The following is a 21,270-nucleotide window of genomic DNA, read 5'->3' on the forward strand; positions in this document are numbered from 1 at the left end:
TTTCCTTTGTTTACATTGAAGACTGTGGCTTGGTACTAAGGCAACATGTCTTCATACTAAATTCCTCTAGAGGAGATGCAAACACAACAGCGTGTGAAAGAAAGGAAGCACCTTAAAGCCTCCACCAACAGTCAGGATCTAAGTGTACGAGCGTTTGAGTGTTATGTTTAAACCTACATGATGGATAGCAATATTATTAGCAAGTATGTCTATTTAAGCACATATGATATTCTTTAAGAAATCTACATTAACACATCTGACAAAATGTTACGCTCCGACTCAGCACACACAAAACTAAATATATCCAGCACTGAAAAAAAATAGAACTTCAGCAATATGATAATGTTTAGGTATAGAAAACATAAATATTTATATAAAACAGCGATATGGGTTCATTAAAGTGATAGTTCACCCAAAAATGACAATTCTGTCATCATTTACTCAAACCTGTATTGACTTTCTTTCTTCCGCAGTAAACTAAAGAAGATATTTTGAAGAATGTTGGTAACCGAAGAATGGTGGTGCCCATTCACTTCTATTGTATAGACACAAAACCAATGCAAGTTAATGGGGACAGTCATTGATGGGTTATAAGCATTCTTCAAAATATCTTATGCGGAAGAAAAGGTCACACAGCTGTAAAATGACACAGATGCGTTGACAGAATTTTTATTTTTAGTCGAACTTTCTCTTTTAGAGGTAGACAATATATAAAAGATGCTTGGAAAATCAAACCTGTTGTTACCTATGGTACTGTAAAAAGTTTTGGGCACTTGTTTTTACTCATTGTAGAAATGTTATATGTTTAATTCCTTTTTTTTCACGTTTTCTTCTTGTGCTACGGACAATTGTACCGCACTTTGGTTGGCTTGTGCCATGCTCAAATGTACGTAATAAATAAATCATACATACCTGAACTGAAAAAGGGAATGTTTTACGAAAATGAATAGATTTTAATACTGAAGAACATGATAATAATCTGAAGCTCAAGGCTTTGTTTGTACCTGGGATTAATGAGAGGTCCGGTTCCGTGTTGCACCAGTCTGTGTCACAGCACAATGGGAAAATCCCAGTATCGTCCTTGGTGGATGGTGCGCAAATGAAGGGCCGGTCTCGTGGGATCAGCTCCGGCTCACTGATACACAAGCTCTGCTTCGTGGTGACGCTGGGCGTTTTGGTGATGGAAACGTAGCACAGGCCATTTGTGGCACAGGTGCGGTTCGGGCACCGGTGACAGTGGCATTGTAAGGCTGTAAAAGAAGAATTTCAAAGGAGACCGTTTTTAATAAAACGAATGTCAGCTCAGGCATTGAGCCATTACAATGAAATATTAAAGACATCGGACATAGGTCCTGATTATAGCAACCTTTTACATTGAGCTGTCCTGAAAGGACACCGCCGTTTTTTCTCTCTTGTTAAAATGTATCATTTAATGAAAGAAAATGACACAACCTGGAGCCAACAGATTGGCATTAACATTCGTGCTGTCTGAGTTTGGTTGCACCATACTGACCGCCTGTCTTCCTCATCAACAAACATATGATGGCCGCCGTCCAATAACAGTCCTCCATCTGTATATATGTGCTCATTTCTCTCCAAGGCAAGGCTGAGGTTTGTCAAAACTACAACCAAAACTCTACAACCTATAAAACTCACTGTAAAATGCTCTGATTTTATGTAAAGAAAATGTTGCTCTTTCATAGATCAGGAGTGCAAAAAAAGGATTATTAGTTGTGTCACGTAGGTCTCTTTCTCTCTGAAGTTTCTTTGTTAGAAATAACACTTTTCGTTGATTCATTGTAACAAAAATATGTACTTTTCTTTGTACAGAGATTTTTTTTTAAAGAAATCCAAACATGTCAAAAGGTTGCATGCATCTTTAAAAAACAAGCAATTCTAGCTATAAAAACAATGCACCCGCTGAACTTGTTTGCGTCTCGGACAGTCTCATAAACCTGCTTATTACAATGGCATGGTTACGCGTCACAGACGAGGTGCAAACAGGTTTCTCTCAACAGACACAACATTGCACCATTGTCTGAGACCGAAAGGCAAAGGGGCTGTGCAATTTGTATGCTGCCTAGGTAAGGTTCAAGCAAGGTGACTTGTTACTGATAAATATTTCAGATCTATTCAGTCAAACCGAAAAAAAACTCATGAACCCGAGCCAGCGCGTCATCGTGCCGCATGCTGAAGACGAGCAGCGTGTTCGCACTTACACAGCCGTGAGACGCCACAAATATCAGCCCGCTGACTCAGGCTGTCTGACAAGGTCACTGTGAGGGAACAAGCGTAGGGTGGAAGAAGACATATGAGACAAGGACGGGGGACAAACAAAGCGAGAAATAAAGCTAGCTGTCACAAAGACGGTACTAATGTGTGGGTAGTTTGAGCTGAAGTTTGAACTCATAGACATGTCGCGGATATATTTAGAGACAATGAAACTCTCTTTGTGGTTTCATATATGCAAGAGTCTGCAAAACTTTTGAAAAGGGAGGAAATTAATAACATATAAAAAATACTTTTAAAGTACCTAAAAAGCTTTGGAAATATCTTCTGAATATGTAATACACCAGGATGGTTGGAAGTTGAAATATGCAGGAGACGAGAAGATGGAAATGAAGCGAGCAAAAGAAAGGAAGTCTGAATGGGGTGGGGTATGCATGAGCAAACTGCAAACCACAAGCAACAATAAAGTCAGCATGGCATATCTGGAAGTCTAGACAGTCTACCACCGAATACGTCAAAGACTTACAATATAACTCCTCCTTTTGACCGTCTACATGAGGAATTGGATACAAGCATTGACTGGTGGGAGTTTAGAAAGAGTTCAAAATGTTTCTGTGTCACTGCACAGACTCAATATAAAAATGATTTATGAGTGACCCGAAAAAATCATTCAACAGAAAAGGACAAAACCAAGGTCTCATGAGAGCCCATGAACGATTCCCGAATTAATGTTTTGCATAAAAATGGCAACACGGACGCAGCTGACGCAAGTGTTGCACGAAAGCAGAAAAATGGAAGTTCTGGGAATGAAATTCAAGATGGCTGACCTCCCAGGGACCTTCAGTGACTGAATCACGGTTGTTAGGGTGCAAGCTGCCGTGACTAGACATATGCCCAATTAACCGAAATATAGATCACGTGATTTACGCACAACTTGTAAGTGAAGTACGGTAAAATGCTGCAGCATCCGAAAGCCAGAGGGTGCTCTCCTGCAGAAACTCCAAATACGCACTGCAGAGGAAGACCGTAACACAAGTTTTTCTAGGAAATGCCTAAGGACATGTTTTTATCTCTGATCCTCAAGCCTCATTAGGTATTTTCATGATAATAAAGTATATATATAGTGATCATTTTTGACGGGTGTTGCGTTTTAAAATGGGACGAACGGAAGGTCGGACAACAAAAAAGGGAATCGTCTGGGTTCTTTTTACAAACATGTGGCAAAAAAAAGCAACACCAATCATTGGATACAAAACAATGATGTAAAGAAGCAAAATCCGTAATCCAAATCTAAACGATCATTTTTTATTAAAAGAGTCATATGGCGCGAATACTTGTGTTTCTGTATCTTTGGTGTGTTATAAGTTGCCCAAGCATTTATTAGACACATAAAGTTGCAAAATTGTAAGTGTCGGAATAAAAGATGCATTCTATATAAAAGCGAATGCTCACCCAGGCCTGCCTGAAACGCTTCGTGTAGCTACACCCCCACAAATCTACATCAGTTTGTGGTATAAGTTGACTAAGAAAGCCTAAATGTATACGCAAGTAAGGTGGGCGTACCTGTCAGTACAATTGCTTTGGAACCTGATGTTCGAAATATGGTAAGAGGCGTGTTACCATACACACCCTTAAAGTCTTCTGGTTAACTGGCCAATCATAGCACACCTCGCTTTTCAGAGCGATGAACTTTGTAAAAAATCTGTGCGTTTCAGAGAGGCGGAGCAAAGAGGAGATAAGAACATGCACAGTATGTGGAAAATACAGCGTGTTTACACATTTGAATACATCTAAAACAAATTATAATATTCGTTTTAGCTGTGTGATATGACCCCTTGAATCTCAGGTTTTTACCCCAAATATCAATCTGTTGCTTTGTCTAAAATTAAAAGGTTTCACCTGTAACACATCAACTGTTCTAACATTTGACATTTTAAATAACATTTTAAATCAAACGAAATAAACTGAGCAGTGCTATAATAAAATAGATATGTTTAGGCATAGTCGTGAAGAATTGAACTTTTATTGCGTCTCATAATGCTAAGACTTTACAATTGCATTAGTTAAAGGATTCGATGTCAGTCAAATTATTAGACGAACATCACAAGATAAACGGATTCAGTTGATGTAATGAATTGTTCAATTGATTGTTAATTCAGGCAGTTTTCGCATCAATACTAGTAAAAATTCAAACAAAAAATATTCTGTTGTTTTGTCACTATAGTGACGGTCCAGCACCCACAGAAACAGAACGTGTACTAATGTTTTCACTCAAGCACTGAATTCTGTTACGCAATTCCCCTTCGATGCCTAGAGGGCAAGAGCTCATTCACAGCTGACTGAGCAGTACACACCAGCCTGATGAGAAGAGATGCTTGCCTGTCTCTCCTCTCTTCCTCCTAAATCTCCCCCTCACATTTTCCCAGGACCCCCTACTCTTCCCGCATCTCTTTTTCTCTGCACTTGTCATCCTCTTAACCAGCTTTTGTTTTGAGCAGAGATGCGAATAAACTACATTTTTTAAAAGCGGCTGCTTGGACAACTTTTCTGTAGAGAAGCCCGCAAGGATCAGCCTGGTTTTGTGTTTTATGACCTTCGGATGAGATTCTTAGAGTTTGTAAGATGCATTCTTGCATTTGAAAAACCTGGAGTAAGTCAGAACGGAGCAAAATCGCTCATTGGGAGAAAAAAAAACATCAGAATTTGTATGGGAAAATGGGACGCAATTAAAGAATTAAAGATTACGTTTTTTGAAAAGGGTTTTACATCCTCCAAACATTCCAATAGCTCTATCAAGCAGAGTTGGTAAAACTTAAAATCTAAAGATAATAATTGTAAGCCACTAAACTGACTAGTCAGTCGCTGTGCTAGTTTATCAATCTCAGATTTTACGCTTGTGCTGATGGACCCATGTTTACAATTGTGTTTGGTCCCAGGTTTTCAACATTCTTGGTCATGCAAGACCAAAATACGGAACTTTGACCCAACAGGTGAACTAACCTGACTGACTTTGACTGAATGATCTCATTACAGCTTTGACAAAGGAAACAAACATGTCAAAGATGCGGGTTGTGACCATGAGCATGAGGCCAAGATTCCTTTGGCTACTGCGATTTTACAGAAGCACAGTACAGCGCCTGAAGCAAATTCTTTGAAGGTCTGAAATGAAATTATCCAGAATGATATAGTACGCACTACGAACATAAGAACACATTGACTCTAGCTCTTCACTCTTATTTAAAAGCACAGTCCTGAAAATAGTTACTTCAACAAAATTATTTGACATTTAATCTTGCCAACAGAGTGAATACCAAAGCTTTTTTGCACACCGAGCATAAAGCCTTCAAAAATATCTTTATGAAAACCAGTGATTCACCTCCATTACCTTAGGGGGTAAGGGACCCCTCCAACGGCACTCCCCGCCCCCCCTTGAAGGTCAAGTTAATTATATTTTCTAAATAGCGCCAGGTAGGGGTGGGCGATCTAGAAAAAAAATTCAAATCACGATTTTTTCCAGATAGATCACGATTCACGATTTTATCGCGGTTCTTCTTCAAGTTGGTTTTAAGACTATTTTGCAAATTAAAGGGGCTTCAATAGAGCCAAACTAAGTCCCCATATAAAAATATACTCTTTACCATTTATATTATGAAGAATATTTTAATCAAGTTAATATTTAATGCAAGTGCAAGACCATAAATCAGCTGTTAGCAAAAAACTTTACATTTTGAATTTTGTTTTTCATCTTGTTGCGGCACTCGGAGTAAAGCTGTGGAATGGACGTGGAGGATAAATATTTTTGGCTGGGTATTTCGTAACGTGGATCTACGACTTTGAGCAGTTTTTTAAAGCCCTCATTTTCCACAGTCTTTATGGAAATCCTGTCTTTGGCCAGGTAAAATGCGACCGCGTCAGTGACATCTTTCCAGCGCTTGTTCATTCTGTCATACGGATACGTGTTTTTTTTTCTCAAATGGTTCTTTCGCTAAAGTCGTTGTTTAGGCCTTTTAGTTTCCGTATGCTTGGTTGTACCTGATTTACTCGCGTGGGATCCCTTTATAATTTGACTGTCGGCATACTCTTTCAGTCCCTTTTATTTTGAGGTGGTTAAAAAGGTTCGTTGTGTTGCCTTACGACGCTCGAATCTTATCATTGCCACATTTGCAAATAACTGTTGTTTGGGCCGTGTCAGTTGGGGAAAACCCAAACCATTTCATTATTACTGATGGAGAACTTTTTTTAGGGACCAAGTCCTCCGTTTTCCCCTCCATCTTCACTGACCGCGTCACTTAATCTTACTGAATTCACAAGCAACGTATACGAGCTTGTTTACATGGCGCAATCTATCGCAAGTATGTTGACGAATTCTATAGAGCAGCACTATATAGGACGATTTAACGATTTTCCCGAAAAAGTGGATCGTGCAGTCATTTTCATCGTTCGCGATCTAATATCGTCATATCGCACACCCCTAGCGCCAGGTCACAAGAGAAGAAAAGTCTGTTTAAGGTCACCTTTCCTACAGAAGATGTCTATAACTTTCTATCTTATTGCTACTTGGAAATGCTACTTGTTAGTAACTCTGTAAGTTTTTTTGCTCATGATAAGTTCATTTCAGTTGCTACATTTTGTTGTCAGTAGTTTTATTAAATATTAAAATAGGCCACTAGGACTTTGCTTAAGCACCAGAGCCTACAAACTGTGGGTATCAGAATATAAAATAAATGGCCTGATAAAACATTAGATGTTCTCTTTTTAAATACATATTCGACTGGGTACAATTGATTAAATATTATTTATTTGAAAAAGTATTGTCCGGACCCCCTGACACACAGAAATTATAGAGACCGCACATAACCCCCCCAAGCCGTAAAAATAGGGGAAACACTTCAATCCAGTAACTCCCTGCACTAACCCTCTTGGGGATGACTAAAAATATAAAATAACATAAAGCTTGCTATTGGTAGGGTTTAAAGATGCTCTAGTCAAAATGCGAACCTCTCAAATCCTCAGATATTGAGGAATCGGATATAATCGGGCTAACTGAGGGTCACGAAAAGCAAAGAGGTTCAGGGTTACAGATTGACAATGAAATAGGTTGACTTGAGCCCCGCCCTAATGCAGAGCTGGCACATAAACCCTTCGGCTCTACCGCACGATTTCTAGGCTTAGAGCCGTTGCTAGGCAACAGTCAAACAATGCATAGCTGTCAGTAGTGGTGTGGGGCTAATCGGGGGGTTTCTGTCGGATTCCCACCGAGAAAGATGCAATAACGGAGAAAGGAACAAAAGGTGTGGACCGATAAGCTGACAAAGAAGTCAACGTTGTGTTAAGCATAAGGAGGTTGCAAGGTCTCAATGCATTTGATTTAAATTAGCAATGTGGACAGCCGGGATTATCCTTTAGCTTATTTTCCAAAAGCTCGCAAATTCAAAAAAACACGCATGATATGGGAAGGGACTCGCTGTAGTTCTCCAATGGGCTGAATTCCATTCTCTGTATCAGCCTTTAAAAGCGAGAGCTTTCATAGCAAGTCATTGAAACACAATGTTCCAAACAGAAGTAATGTGGGCTTGCTTGAACGAGAAAGGAAATGAAATGCTACAGTTAGCAGTAAACAATCCGTAGGATACAACATCTGAACACCTTACATTGGTTTTGTTGTATTGAATATCGCGTTTAAGAAACATTTTTCCTAAAGGCATTTTTCACATTCTTGGATGAATCAATGTCTTTCGGTTTAGCACCATTACGCTGCCATAAAGTCACATCAGAAAGACTGTATATGAAACACGAGCACATCTGCTCTCATAAATATTGATGGAAACAAGTATTGGTTTATATTCAGTAACATTGATAACCTTGAATGTTTAATAGATTAATGTCAATAGTTCATTGAAATTTTACTAAATTTACGTAAATGCAATTTGCAGACTCTTTAAATCGGTATACAGTTCATCAAGGTTATTTTATCCGTTTGCGTATTTCTCCTCAGGAATCAAACCTTGGTGTTGCTTTACTAACTGAGCGACAGGAACGCATCAGAAACACTGTTGCAGTGTTTACGGTCATCAAACACTGTTGTTGATAAAGAACAACTAGGAAATAAAGTTTGTAACATCTCAAGAATGATAAAATACACGGATAAACATCAGTTAGAAATCTATTGCAGGGTTTTTCCGACATAGAGAAATTGGAGGCCGCCGCCTCAGTCAAATGTCGTGCCGCCTCGGGCTTTGGTCAAAATTATGTTGGGTGTCTGTCTTCACTAGAAATGCTGCGTGTATTTAACAGACTATCATTTGTAATGTTTCGTTTTCAGCGCACTGAGGCGCTAAAAATAGTTGCAGAACAAGAGCTAGCTGTATTTCATGGCTGTTGGTTTTGCATCCAAGTACGTTTAATTTCTTGAAATTTCCTAAATTATTATGACAGACGTACATCATTGTTATGTCTTTAGCTGAGCAGTTGTGATTGTTGAATCAGCGTATACTGTACACAGCGAGTTCGCCAGTATGAACACACATTGTTTTCAGAACGACTCGCTCACGAATGAATCAGTTGAACAGATCCATTTAAACTATTGAATTCTTACGTTTTCAGAATTTCACTAGCGAATATAAGAGATCGTTGAATCATTTAAATGGAACCACAGAGAATGCAAGCAGTGAATATGCATTGCTCATTTAGTAAGAATGGTTAATTCAGTTGGATATTGTGGGCTGAGAGTTAGTTGAAAATGATAAAAAAGCTTTATATGAAAAAAAACATTTCTGTTTGGTTAAATAATGTTTTATATAACGTGATAATTGTCATTTTCATCTTATTGAATTCAATGAAAATTTTTGGTCAAAGTCACTTTGGATAAGCCACGATAAAGTACGGTAGGCCTTCGTGTTTGTACAAGATCGGGATGGCACCACCCCCGCCACATTTTGAGCCTGGAAAAGCCCTGTATTGTGTCTTATTTTGTTGCATCCTTGCTAAAAAAAACAGAAAAAAACTACACAGATTCATTTAAACATCCTACAATTTTGAAACTCTTGGGAAGAAAGAATTTTTGAGCACCATCAGAGGCTTTGGGAAACTGTAACTGTCAGTTTTCAAATGCAAAATGAAAACAAGCATTCTTTTGTTTATCTCCCTGCCTTCATTCTCTCATTTGTTCACTGCAAAACTACCATTAGAGATGAACAAACAAACATCTATACAACCTTCATAGAGCAGCGTTCAGCACATTTCCATCCCAGGTAAACACAGACAGGTCACTGGGTGCAGAGGAAACGATCGTTCCAAACTATTCATAATATATTAACAACCATGCGCCCCTGACTGTAAACCGAAGTTGTCTTGTCACGATTGTGAAGACATTTACTTATTTATTAGATGCGTTTACTTAAAACAACATATGTTGGCAATTCTCAGAGGTGGAGAAGATGGGGTTGTTTCTAATGCTTAAGACTTGCCAACAGCACTAAGGATGCTAAGGCAATCCTCTCTACATGTACTTTATAGAGTGAGGACAGCGTGTACTACTGGCACAGGGATATCAAACTGAATCTTTGTATTGATAGCATGGAGAGGATATTTTGTCTAAGGGAAATACACCAACGGTTTGCATTCGCACGAAGCAATACATTCCAAATGAGCGGGCCGTCTTTATATGGCTGTGTGAAAAGAAAAGCTCAAGGATATTGCTGCACGATAATGTGTGAAATGATCACGATTATTTCACTTCAAATGTTAATCATGATTAAGAGTCGTGATTATTCTGTCAGTTTATTTCACTACCAGATATTCATTGCACTTTAAAGTTTATCAATACATGTTAAAAACCTGTCGCTTTCAAATGTTTGCGGCACAATTTCCAAACGCTCTATCAGCCGCAAAAATTCTTAAACATATCATGATGATGTTTTATATATGCTATTAACACATTAACATCGACACAATTATGCTTAATACGATAAACTTGTAAATATGTATACATAAATGCGTTTATAACTACAAAGGGAATATGCACAGTACATAGACTTATATTATGTAAACACAAAACACAAATTTTTATTCTAAACGTGATTAATCATTGGACACCCCTAAACTACATTATGACATTCTTATTAAAATTATTTTATTATAATAAATGTTTATAATAATATTATTTTATTTGCAAGATTTTAGAAGATTGCAATTTTCTATAAGAAAAACAGGTGCTTAAAAAGTTATTTGGTGTCAGTTAATGTTAACCAATAGCCAGTACAACGATAGTTAACCTTGTGCGCGGAACAAATCTTTCGTGAACTGATGAACCCGGCATAAGACCATGTATCAGGATCAATTTAGATTTTATTTCGACTTCACTGCTCTTAAGAACACAATGTCTGCCATGTGGTATTATGTTACAATCTACGCTAAACAATTATAGTGTGATGTTACCCTGCTAGATGCAAAGTGGACAATGACAAAATCTGCTGGACTCGACCCAACAAGAACAGCATGCCAGCGGCCTCCAAGCAGCTTCTGCAGGGCCGTACGGATCAGAGGTAAACATGAGAGCCCCAAAGCTCAGCGCAACCAACTTTTATCGTGGCCCTTCACTTTCAGCATGGCAGCCCCGATGGATGTTTTCACTGTTAAATATCCTGCTGGTCACAAAGGAGAAATCCAGAAGAAGTGTGTAAATATTGACTCAGCGCTTGGCTGAGAGAGGGTCTGGCATGGTCACGACGCGGCACAGGGAACACGCCTCGATCTGTAGGGAGGACATAGCCCCAAAGCCAAAACTATTTTGGGAAGGGTCGGCCAACTGAGATGGGCGCTGCCGTGAGGTGGAATGATTTACAGAACCAAAACATAAAGTACAGCCAAACCCAGCCAGGCATTCTGGATTCATTATTGTCTGAGAGTGCATTGCTCATTTCTCCTGCACTGTAATCTTGAGGGGGAAGAAGAGCTGTTCTTAATAAAGTAGAGAGGTTTACAAACGGTTTCTCCTAATACTAAGTATTAGGTATTAATATAACCAATTAAAACAGAGCCCTTCTCTCACATGACAGTGATCGAATTTAAAGGTGGCGGTGTTAAATATGTGTACTTGCCTTTTTTATTAAAATTTGTATTAAAATACCTTAACTACATCATGGTTAAACCGTAGTTACCACGTCTGCAACAATATAGCTCGCCCACGGTTCAATACAAACCTCGGTTTTCACCCGTCGTTTTCATTTCGGTTCGGTTCTGATGGCTTGGCACATTAAAGTGATTTTCATTGTTCTTTGCTTATGTGACAGGAGTGATGAAAAGTAAAAAGTTAAGAAGAAAAAACAATTTTCTTTATTTATCTTACTTGTTTTATTATCTTTAAGCAAAAAATCAATTCTTGGCTCACAGCAGTTTTTGGATTACTGTTCATCAACATGGCAGTAAAATAAGCTTCTTGAAGAGGTTTTGCACATATAAAATAACGTAATGCAAAACTTGCGTTTGCTGTAATGGAAGTAAACGTGTTGTCCGCTTAACGCTGCAAACAAAAGCACTCAATGGGAAAGGCCAAAGATAATAAATTAAAAGGTGCACCACTGCGATTGCAATAAATTGGAAGAAATGCAATGCTAAATAGCTGCCTGGAGGCACTCTTGCTATGACGTAAATAGCTGTCCGAAAGGCCGCCGAGTGGCATTAAACGGACTTTGGCATGATGCCGTTGATGCTCTTTTTTTGCCTGTGCTGGGTGAGAGCAACGCGAGCATAGGATCCGTACTAAAAGTGTACGTGCGCCCGAAAGTCCTAAATAGCGTACGCCCAAAAATATTCAAATTTATCAAACCGTGCGTACGCACACCTGTAAGCAATATTCGCTTTATAAATCACAGATCACCTGCAAGTGTGCGTACGTAAATCTGCCTTATATCCCGCCCTGTACACGCCCATTTTTACACATTAATAGTCCATGCAAAGCACCTCATGAATCCTGATTCGTATATTAATAAGCCAGGCATCCAATCCGCTTGCTAAGCCTGAAGTCACACACCATAATGGACGTATACCGTTTCCAGGTCCAACTGTTATCAGATTCCATAGAAAAGTAAAAAATTAAATATGTAAAACTGCAACAAAAAAAACGATCCCATCCTTTATCTCCGTAACGAAATCACATATGGGCACACTAATTAGAGATTCACTAATTATTAATTGTTATAATTATTAATAATTATTATTATTATAATTATATTAAAGTCTAGTCCTCTGCCGAATTTAAACGTTTTCAGCATTGAGACTGATCACTAACATCTCATTAAAATCACATGATTAATTAGCGTTGTCCTTCATCAGAGATAAAATTAAAGATAAAAAGGCATAATTGTAAAAGACGAATGTTTTTTCATTGCGTTTTTATTATGAACATAGTTAGGACTGAAACGAGGACATAAAGAGAAAACGATTGTGCGAGAGCTTAATGGCTGTATTTCCAGATATATTGACATTTGAAGACTGAGCACAGTATTGTAGAAATATATTATGATTATTATTTACAATGTGTTTTGCAGTTATCGTATTTCCTGTAATCCATGCAGATCATCTCCTCCTCGTGCGCTCATGGTGTGATGGAGAGACAGCGTGATAAAAATATTTAATATTTTTATTTAAGATTTGAGTTGGATTTTTCAAGAAGGTGCATGAAACAAGTATCACTCAATACAAGCGCAAATAGCTCTTCGTGATTATGTGGATCTTTAAGGTAAAATTAAATGTGTGTGAGGTATTAATGCTTATAATCGTTTTTATCACATTTACTTTCTGCAATCTAAGTTCACTAACTCACCATCGGTGTCACCAAACTGCTGTCTCCAAAATGTACCTACACCTGCAGGAGCGCAAATTTTCCCGTCAAGTTTGTTTTTATAAATCCCGTGGGAAGTGGCGAACGCATCTTTCAGGGCATGTTTAGTGCGTACACAACTGTTATAAATGAGGCCTATGGTCTTTCAGCGATTCAAATTCACTCACTGTAGTGCAGTCTTGCCACTTGAACAACATCTAATGTCAAAGTCCCATAATAGCCGACAAACTGGAACGATGCATTTGACTAATATTTCCCCACAGTAAGATCTCAACACAAGACTTCACTTATCACTTTACCACTGTGATATTCTCAAGTACGCAAGTCAATTTGGGTCTACAAAGCTGAGCCGCATGAACGCAGCAGGCATTAAACAACCGAGCGTATTTGCTTCTCACACAATCCAAAGATGTTATTTTTCCACAGCGGCTTCCTGCCCTGCCTTTCATATCACTTCTCCCCTTCCGCCGAGACAGTGACATCGCAATTACTTCATATCTGTCTGTTTTAGTTAGGATGAGAACTGAAACACCCACGGACGAACTTTATGAAAAGATGGCACGGGAGACACATGTGAGCTACAGCTAGGGCCATGCTTATCAAAATCTTGAAAGCATCCAAGGAAGGCCACGGGCATTCTTTTTAAAGATGAATACAGTCTTGTTTACGTTTTACGGAGGGCATTATTAAACAGGACCTTACCATGGGGTTTCGTTTAATGGTCAGCTCACGTTCACCCGGTTCAAATCACCTGTTGACTTTGTTCCTTTTATTGAAATCCATGTGTATTCATTTCTACAAATACATTTATTCATTTGTCTAGATTTGATCTAAAGTGACTTACAAAACACACCTTCAGATACACATTTTATCTTTATTTGTGACCAATACTCTGAGCTACAGGTTTCTCACTGTCTTCAATAGAGAGATTTTTATAAGACTTTCATATTTACCCATTTATTGTTTTCAGTGTTGGGGAGTAGCAACGCTACTAACTTAACTACATTTTTCTGTACCTTGACGGTAGTCAAGTTACTTTTAAAACAGTGTAGCTTGTCCGATATGATTCACATTGTCTACATTTTGCAAACTTGAGATCAAATTGAGTTTAACTTTAACTTGCGTACTGAGTAGTTTACAAAATAAAACGACACTGAAATCATAACTGTATTGTATTACATTGTTTTCTTAAAATGTTTTTCATTGACAAAACTTCAGTTATTCATAATGTACAATGATCCTCTAAAATCAAAGTAGTTTCAATGTAGCTAGCTACTTTTTTATAGTAACTCGTAGCTTATCTAACTACAGTTTCAAAGTAGCTTCCCCAACACTGATCGATTTTTATTTATTTCAAAGTAGCATTCTCATACCTTTCAATAAATCCTAGCAGCGAAGGCCATGAAACCGTGTGTTAAAATTTTCTAAAAGGTCCCTTGAAACAGCGTAACTACAACGATTTAATTACTTAACGGACAATTGGCCCATTTCTGCAATAACTTTTGCCGTTCATGAAAAGCATGCAATTTTGAGTCTCTCAAGTTCTGCAATGCTTTCAATTAACCTAATTTCATTGAGCTCTATCTGATTAGGACCCACTAAGCTATTTTTTAATGGATGGGAAAGGGACGGGGGTCCAGCTTCGCACTGCTGGCTCTCGAACATCTGCGCTATTTCAAGTCTCCAGAGTGGCTACAAATAAAAAGGATGGTTGCAAAAAAAGAAAAGAGGAGAAACCTCTCTCGAGACAATGAAGACTGAATTTGGGAATCAATGTCGATCGAATATAACATCTTTGGAGCCTTTGGCTAGAACCACTAATGTAGTAATTGAATTATCCTGCATTAAAAGAGAAGTGCCTTTCAATCTTTTCAGCAGAGAGAGGGAAACAAGTGAAAGCTCTTGCATGCTTTATGCCGCACACGGACGCCAAGGCAATCTGTTGGCGTAATCCAAGCACGCTGTGGAGTTAAATGAATAGGTGTGCTATTTGTTCACAATCCCTTCACTTGCCCGAACCGCAGACGGGGGATCAATTGAAGAGTGTGTTGAGTTTTTAGAGCTAAGTAATTAATCTTCATCGTGAAGTAAATTGGTAAAGCGGTTGAGTGGATTGGTCAGCCTGCATTTCTAAACAAATCTAATTTAATTAATTTACAAAGATTCTAATGAGCAAAGATTCCAGGTGCATTGTAAGAGCAGATGGAAATAGCAATACTCTGATATACACTGTTGAACTAAATGTTTACACTTTACTAGAGATGCACCGATACTCAATTTCTCCACCGATATTACATTTCTCCACCAATACCGATAGCCGATTATTCAAGGTGACAGGGCTCGACATTAAGCATTGTCATGTGGTTCTTTCCGAAAAGTAACTGACAAATTACATTAATGTTACATAAAGATGAACAAATTAAGGCTATATATTTTAATATAATATGCTAAATATTGTTTTATTTTTTTCTAAGTTCTGTCTTTTTCTTACAATACCAGGTTTTACCAGGTCTATTTGTCCACATAAATTACTGTAGTATACCTTAGTAGACCGCAGTAAAATTCCCAGACACTTTAGTGTTTTTGAACTTTACTATAGTATATTACAATGTTTACTACAGTTGATCAATTCTATCTCTCTCACTTCTCTCTGACTTGCCCATACAACACATTCACTTGTCCTGGACAAATGATAATGTCTAGCCCTGGGTGATATCTGCAGATACAGATTTTGAAGATTAAACTCATATTTCATTACTTTCTGAATTCTATTAATTCATTTAATGACTGTTAATATTGAACAAACTGGTGATGTTTCTTAACATTTTCTACATACCGAGCAAAAATTCATTGCATTTTCTTGTTCTCTTTTGATTGACAGAAGACTATCAGCCCCGATCATCGGCTGTTTATAAACTATCGGCCGATTGCCGCTGATGTGAAAAATTGCTTTTATCGATTGAAACCAATTGCTGGCCGACATATCAGTGCATCTCTACTTTTTACGTGAACAAATGAGGTTTTTAAATGGCACACAAAACCATCCACCATATAACACAATAAATGCCTGAAATATGGGCAATAACATACTTTTGTTAGTGGATTTTAGCAACAAGAGGTTTCATGTGGCAGTATTTTTATTCCACCTGTTATTAGTGATATACAATTCCGACAGCACCAAAGAATACTATGTAATTCTGACCTTTTTTGGAAATAAAAGTGCACTGCGGACAACCAAATAAAGCTCCAAAACACTTACGAAGTAACTTGGCACAGTCACACATGAAATATATTTGATCCATCATCCAGCGAAACAGTGTTGTTCCAATTCATGAGATTCAAGGTTTTACAAAGAGCTGGTGACTATTGTAATAAAAGAGAAGGCCATTTTATACCTACTACTCACACTGCAGACACACAAAAGCAGTTTTCAGTGTTATTTGGACCGTTGTGTCTTAAAATCTTTTTAGATGCATTCGAAAAAAACGAATACATTGAACATAAAAGGCTGCCTTTTGTCTTCTACTTCTATAAATAAAATCAAACACATCCAGGATGGCACAGGGTGAACACGTGAAATGTTGGGTGAAGTATTCTATTGACACACAAGAAAGTTAATGTGCTTATGCTTTTAAAGAGATTCTCCACCCAAAAATAACAATTATGTCATCAATTACTTTAATTCGAGTTGTTCCAAATCTGTACATAACTTTATTCTGATGAATACAGAGAAAGATATTTGGAAGAATGCTTATAACCAGACAGATTTTGCCCCCCATTGACTCCCATGGTAGGAATAAATACAATGGTAGTCCAAAGTTCCCCAGAACTGTTTTCTATCCTACATTCTTCAAAATGTCTTCTTTTGTGTTCAACAAACAGAAGTAATTTTTCCAACAATGGGACTAAATAGGGGCCAAGATCATTTTGGTAAAAAGCCTTCTTCCAAATATCTTTCCTTGTGTTCATCAGAACAAAGACATTTATACAGATTTGAAACAACTCGAAGGTGAGTAAAATGATGACTGAATTTTCATTTTTGGGATAAGTACCCTTTAAATCTTAAACCCACAATTCAAGCGTACTCCTCTCAAACATTGTGTAAAGTCTAACCAAAACCATAACTTAAAAAAACAAAGATAACGTCATCATCCCTGTGCTTGGATTCCAAGAAGGACGAAGGAAAACCACAGAGTTGGTTGTAGGAATATAACAGGAAAGAGGAGGGAAGAAGGCTTTGCATCACGTGGACTCTTCATCAAAGAAGGCCACTTAGCCCAACTCCTCGCGCTCACCTTCCGTGTGCAGTGGAATTAATTACATCCCGTTTCCTGGCAACCGAAATCCCTGTGCTGGTTCATACATCATTACTTTGAGCGGAGGGTGCATGCACGTCACATATGAAGAGAGGTTAGGGAATGAAGTGGCAAATCGTGCGCAGACGCCATGCATTCGCAAACCACAGGTCCTCTGATTCCCCTCCCCCCAGTTTTTATTGCTAGGGGGCTGTGCAACCTTCTCTCATCATGCAAGGGATCCCAAAGTCATTTCCATAGGTCACCACTCAGGCCCCTAACCTCTATCCACCCTTTATTGCGAGCCTTTTGTCCACGACAGATGTGGGTTTGGGTGTGACTCAGATGGACCCGGTCAACCTTAACCTCTCCCACAAGGCTTTACGCTATATGTGTCTTTGTCTCCAAGTACAAATGATAAGGAATCACACTCATGGTTTTGGTTATGCTGTTCTGTTACAAACATTTTTCAGAATATCTTCTTTTGTGTTCTGCAGAAGAGAGAAAGTCATACAGGTTCGAAATGACAAGGTGTGTAAATGATGTTAGAATTTTCATTTTTGACGGTGAACTACTCCTTTAAGAAGGATCCAACAGCTCTTTTATTCACGTTTCTTTCTGAACTGAAAAAAGCCTAAAAATTTCATTTCAAGGAAATGCAACAGTACATTCATTCAGATTGATGGAATCTGTTAGGAGGTGGCCAATTCGTGTGATGGAAATTGCACGAAAATGTACGATTAGTAAACACAACACTGAAGCCCCTCCCCTAAACCTAAATATCACTGGCACAAAAGCAAATCGATTAAAATCGAAATCAATTGATTATATTGTGAATAGCTCATCTCCAGTATAAGTGGACACATTATTCCACTTGTTTATCAAGACCCTCAGTGGTCACACTTTCTCACAAAACGTTCTCTCTGCCTTCCTACAACTGATTTTGAGTGATTCATTGGCCAAAAAGGACAACACAAAAGAACCCAAATTAAATTTTAACCCATTGGCTGGGTTCATCATTTTTGACCCAATGCTGGGCTGAAAACAACCCAGCAATCTGTGTGTAAAAATGTGTAAGATCATTATCATTAACTCTTTTGGCCATAATAATTGTGGAGCAAAAGTCTGATATCATGACAGCCCAACTACACACATACATGTATGTTAACCAGAGGCATAAATTAGACTCTCAACCCCAACATGAGCTTATACCTAACGTCAAGTAATGCAATACAATATTTCTGCATAGACAGCCCAAATATTTCCCTTGAGCATATTCCACAAACCAACTGATGGTTGAATTCTTCCAACTGATGGTTGAATTATCTGGTTTATCAAAAATGTCTCCTGAAGAAAGCCACTGCTTTAATACAGACTTTTGGAAAGCATCTAGGGCAGTTTCTTGGGCACCGATACTACAGCAGCTCAATAAGCGATTACCACTTATTTAGAAAATATAATCCTAATAAAAATGCCTGACAGCGGTGGGAACACAACATGACAACAAGAACAAAATGGTCCTGACAAGCAAGGTAGACATCAGATCTACAAGATCACACAACAAACTCAGACCAGCAAGAAATTGTTGCTTTGACAGTGACCTAGTTCCAGCCGTCTGGCTATCATACTGGAATGTCTGGGTGTCATTAAAGTTCTCTGTTTTGTGCCTTCCAGTTGAGCGTCCACATGCAGGATGTTAACAGAGCTATGCAGTTTCACAAGCTCCGGGGGACATCTTCCCTGTGTGCTGTCATGGAGCAACCGTACTCTGTGGGCGTATTGTTCCCGCGTAAGTGTTAGCCGGAGACACATTTTCTAGGACAAACCAAAACACGGCCCTCCGAAACTGACTTTTCACGTCTGCTGCGTTCTTCAACCTGTCGCGCTAATAAGCCTTCGGAGAGAAAAGGGCAGTAAACCGTCAAAGAGTACGATCTCATCTCCGCTTACATCCTAACTTTTTCCAGCGCTCCCGCTGCCTGAGGCTCTGCTAATTGCTGGTTTGCAGCGCACATGACGGACTTCTTTATAAATACCCGGCGCTCCAGGCAGCCTTTGAGACACACGGGGATCATAAAACTGCCCTCTCTCTTTGCCGATTGGACAGGGACAATCTCCATTCGAGGTAACTAGCTCCGAGAGGAAGGGGAAAGCTGTAAAACCGGCAAAGCTCCCTTTCAAATCAGCCAGTAAAACAAATGACTCAAATAAAGGCCAGGACTCGCTGCATTCCAGCACTTCGCTGGCATAAAAGGGCACCGCGTGCCAATGTCTTCCGGCCCCAGGCCTAGGTCATCGGGGCAGGGCTGTTTCTATACCTCATCAGCTACCAATTAATAGTATGTTCAAATGTTGTTTCAAACCTGCATCAAGTATTTTCTCTTCCATGAAACACAACTGGAGATGTAAGAGGTATCAAACTCATAAAACCTTTCAGGGATTTTTTTTAACTATGCATTTTTAACCATGCACAATATGTTTTATCTTTTGACACATCCCATTAATCATGTCACAATCTCTCATTGCTCTAAACCATAAATCCCACAGGCTGTATAATATTCTCTGAAGTGATACGAATTCCATCCAACAGTTATAGCTAGCCAGAGCACCACACAGGATCGAATACGAGAATCCGAGACTTTGACTCTGATCTATAGAAAAGGGCTCAAAGAGAGCTCCGTTTCATCCCAAAGGATGCAGAATTTCCAAATGTCGGCAACGATTTCGTGGTGAATGATTATATAACCGTTATACCCAACCTGTAATGATGGGGAAGGCTTACGTTTGTGCACCCAAGGAGCCCACTTAAGTCAAATAGCTTCAGTAAATACAGACAACAAATGGATTGCACAGAAGCAACCCTTATCGTTTTTTGTCGGGCTGACAGCGGCTCAATGGTTTAAAGAACCGCCGGAGAGCCTAGTGTTTGCGGTGGCATCAATTCTGGTCGTGCCATTCAGCGAAGACGACTTGCAAATGTGGCCACATTATTAACTGCAGCTCTGCACTACAGAAAGAGTGCCACTTAAAACAAAACTCTATTAGATTGTCACTTAAAAAGTCTCAGTGCCTCGATATACCAAAGCCCTCTGAGGCTGCCTAACGCATCGCTACCCTCAAATTAACTTCTAAGCCGGCATTTATGCAACTTTTCAAATGAGTTTTGGTAATGCACCCCAGGACAACAGGCAGTTTGGGGGTCACACGAATACTTGAGATTCCTCATCCCAAAGGTGACATTACAGTATTGACTGTGTATCAAATGCTCAGTCTAAAGAGGAGTCTCTAAGGGCCTATGCAGGGGCCTCAGGCTGAACTCTGGTTTAAATCTCCCAAGAGTGTCTCTGGATATGCCTGTAGTATACATCCGCAGCACGGCACAAACCGAGAAGGCCTCACTCGCACATTAGTCATGCGTCTGGCAGCTAAGCTGCGAACAGTGCATCATCTGCGAGGTGCTGGGGTATTGTTCTTCTTCACAAGTTTGCACAACAACACAGTTCTTTGTTGTATATTTTGCTCACATAATACACTAGACAAATGGTCAATCTGTATATGTAGTTTATTGCCCATATAAATGCAAAGCCACACTCTCTCAAGTGAAATTCATTTGCATTTTCAATAACTTGTGGGACTGTTATTCCATAACTTTGATTCACAAAGATGTGGTCTGATCTGTTAACATCATCACAATAAGCATTGATGGTGTCTGTAATGCTAATGCCGTGTTCACACTAAACGCGAAAAATATTCACCTTTAGCAAAAAATGTGCGGAAAGAGCTCACTGACATCTACTGTTTGACACGTCGGGACGTGTGAAGACGCTCCAGGTCGAGCTATGCTTTCCAACATCACTTGCGCAAAATTAACCTACTATACGTTTCAGAAAGATCGCGAGGACACGA

General features: G+C 39.0%; 1 protein-coding gene across 1 annotated transcript in view; it reads right to left on the reverse strand.

Annotated features, from left to right (window-relative positions):
* Positions 1 to 21,270, reverse strand: part of tgfbr1b (transforming growth factor, beta receptor 1 b) — a 51,122-nt gene that overhangs the window by 27,477 nt on the left and 2,375 nt on the right. The window contains exon 2 of the mRNA XM_056738186.1: positions 1,005 to 1,250. Within this exon, the coding sequence (XP_056594164.1) occupies positions 1,005 to 1,250 (246 nt within the window). The remainder of the gene's footprint in view (positions 1 to 1,004; positions 1,251 to 21,270) is intronic.

This window comes from Triplophysa dalaica, chromosome 23, assembly GCF_015846415.1.
Source record: "Triplophysa dalaica isolate WHDGS20190420 chromosome 23, ASM1584641v1, whole genome shotgun sequence".
NCBI classification, from domain to species: domain Eukaryota; kingdom Metazoa; phylum Chordata; class Actinopteri; order Cypriniformes; family Nemacheilidae; genus Triplophysa; species Triplophysa dalaica.